The sequence below is a fragment of the Octopus bimaculoides genome, chromosome 17 (genome assembly GCF_001194135.2).
Source record: "Octopus bimaculoides isolate UCB-OBI-ISO-001 chromosome 17, ASM119413v2, whole genome shotgun sequence".
NCBI lineage: Eukaryota > Metazoa > Mollusca > Cephalopoda > Octopoda > Octopodidae > Octopus > Octopus bimaculoides.
Genome location: NC_068997.1, coordinates 10,522,915 through 10,524,549, shown reverse-complemented (window position 1 = coordinate 10,524,549; position 1,635 = coordinate 10,522,915). Strand labels below are relative to the sequence as shown.

The following is a 1,635-nucleotide window of genomic DNA, read 5'->3' as shown; positions in this document are numbered from 1 at the left end:
TATATATATATATATATATATATATATACCCACTACACTCTCTGAGTGGTTGGCGTTAGGAAGGGCATCCAGCTGTAGAAACTCTGCCAAATCAGATTGGAGCCTGGTGTTGCCATCTGGTTTCACCAGTCCTCAGTCAAATCGTCCAACCCATGCTAGCATGGAAAGCGGACGTTAAACGATGATCATGATGATATATATATATATATGTATGTGTGTTTGTGTTTGTCCTTCTAACAGTTCGGTAATAGAGACTAATAGAATAAGATTCAGACTTAAAAACGCAAGTACTGAAGTGATTTTTGTTCAACTAAGTCCTTCAAGGCTATGCCCTGGCATTACTGCAGCCCAGTGACTGAAGCAAGTAAGAGATAAAAGATAAAGATATGTGGGTGTTGAGTTAACTGAGTCTGGTGGTATTGATTTTCCTTTCCATGTTTCTTTCTTTCTTTCTATTCCCTTATTGTCGTTCTGCTATCTTTTCCAGATTCACGCCAACTGCCGTATTCGGCGAGTATATTTCTCCGATCGTTTATATTCTGAAGACGAGCTGCCTGGAGAATTCAAACTATATATTCCACAAAGCAAGATCAAACCTTGAGTGATTTTTAACAATTAAAACAGAAAAAAAAAAATTAAATAAAATAAACAAATAAAAAGAATAAAAAATAAAAAAGAATTGAAAGCAATAAACTTTGTAAATATCTTAGACTTTACATTGAAAATATGTTTCCTCTACTCGCACATTTGTCCACAGTGTGTGTCTATGTACGTACGTACGTACGTATGTATGTATGTATATATATAACCCATGCTAGCATGGAAAGCGGACGTTAAACGATATATATATATATATATATATATATATATATATATATATATATATATATATATATATATATAAAGGTATATATGCATATAAATTTGTGTGTGTGTGTATATATATATATATATATATATGTATGTATGTATGTATGTATGTATATATATATATATATATGTCGACCATGAGTATCATTTGTCTTTAGTCTTTAAACTTTAGTCCTTCTGGTCTTATTTTAACTTAATTCATTCTCTTCTCAATTATCATTTTGTAGTGCTAGAAAGTTGTAGCTATACTTTTTGAATAAATTATTCCATTGCAAAGTATTTCCTATTACAGCTTGCTAACTCTTTATGGTTTCTTTCTCTTCTGTTCGGATCTATTTATATATCTCAGTATTTCATATGCCCTGTTTAACCCCTTTCTCTCCTAACGTTGAAGTTGATCCCCTACATCCCCAAGGGCTCATAGTCCTGTGAAGTACATAGTGATTTCAATAGTGCACGTGGCATGAAGAATGCACCCAGTACGGCTTTTGGAGGAACATTCAGCCATGGAAACCTTGCTAAAGAAGACATTTGAGCACAGTACAGTCCGAGAACTCCTCGCATCTGTCAAAACGTTTAGCCCTAGGCTTTAAATGATGATGACGCTACTTATTTTTTAATCATCGTAATAATTATTCAGCCAACAAACACACAAGGCTGATAGTCTTCATAATGAATAGATGGATCTTGGTTAGAATTTCCAACCATAAATGTACAAGCCATTCAATCATTAAATTGGCAAGTATTTGGCTGGATATTCCACAA

The 1,635-nt window shown here is 33.5% G+C and overlaps 1 protein-coding gene across 1 annotated transcript in view; it reads left to right on the top strand.

Moving 5' to 3' along the window:
- LOC106882506 (cilia- and flagella-associated protein 20) overlaps positions 1–1,149 on the top strand; it is a 14,244-nt gene extending 13,095 nt beyond the window's left edge. Inside the window, exon 5 of the mRNA XM_014933204.2 lies at positions 488–1,149. Within this exon, the coding sequence (XP_014788690.1) occupies positions 488–601 (114 nt within the window). The 3' untranslated portion in view covers positions 602–1,149. The remainder of the gene's footprint in view (positions 1–487) is intronic.
- The last annotated feature ends 486 nt before the right edge of the window (positions 1,150–1,635 follow it).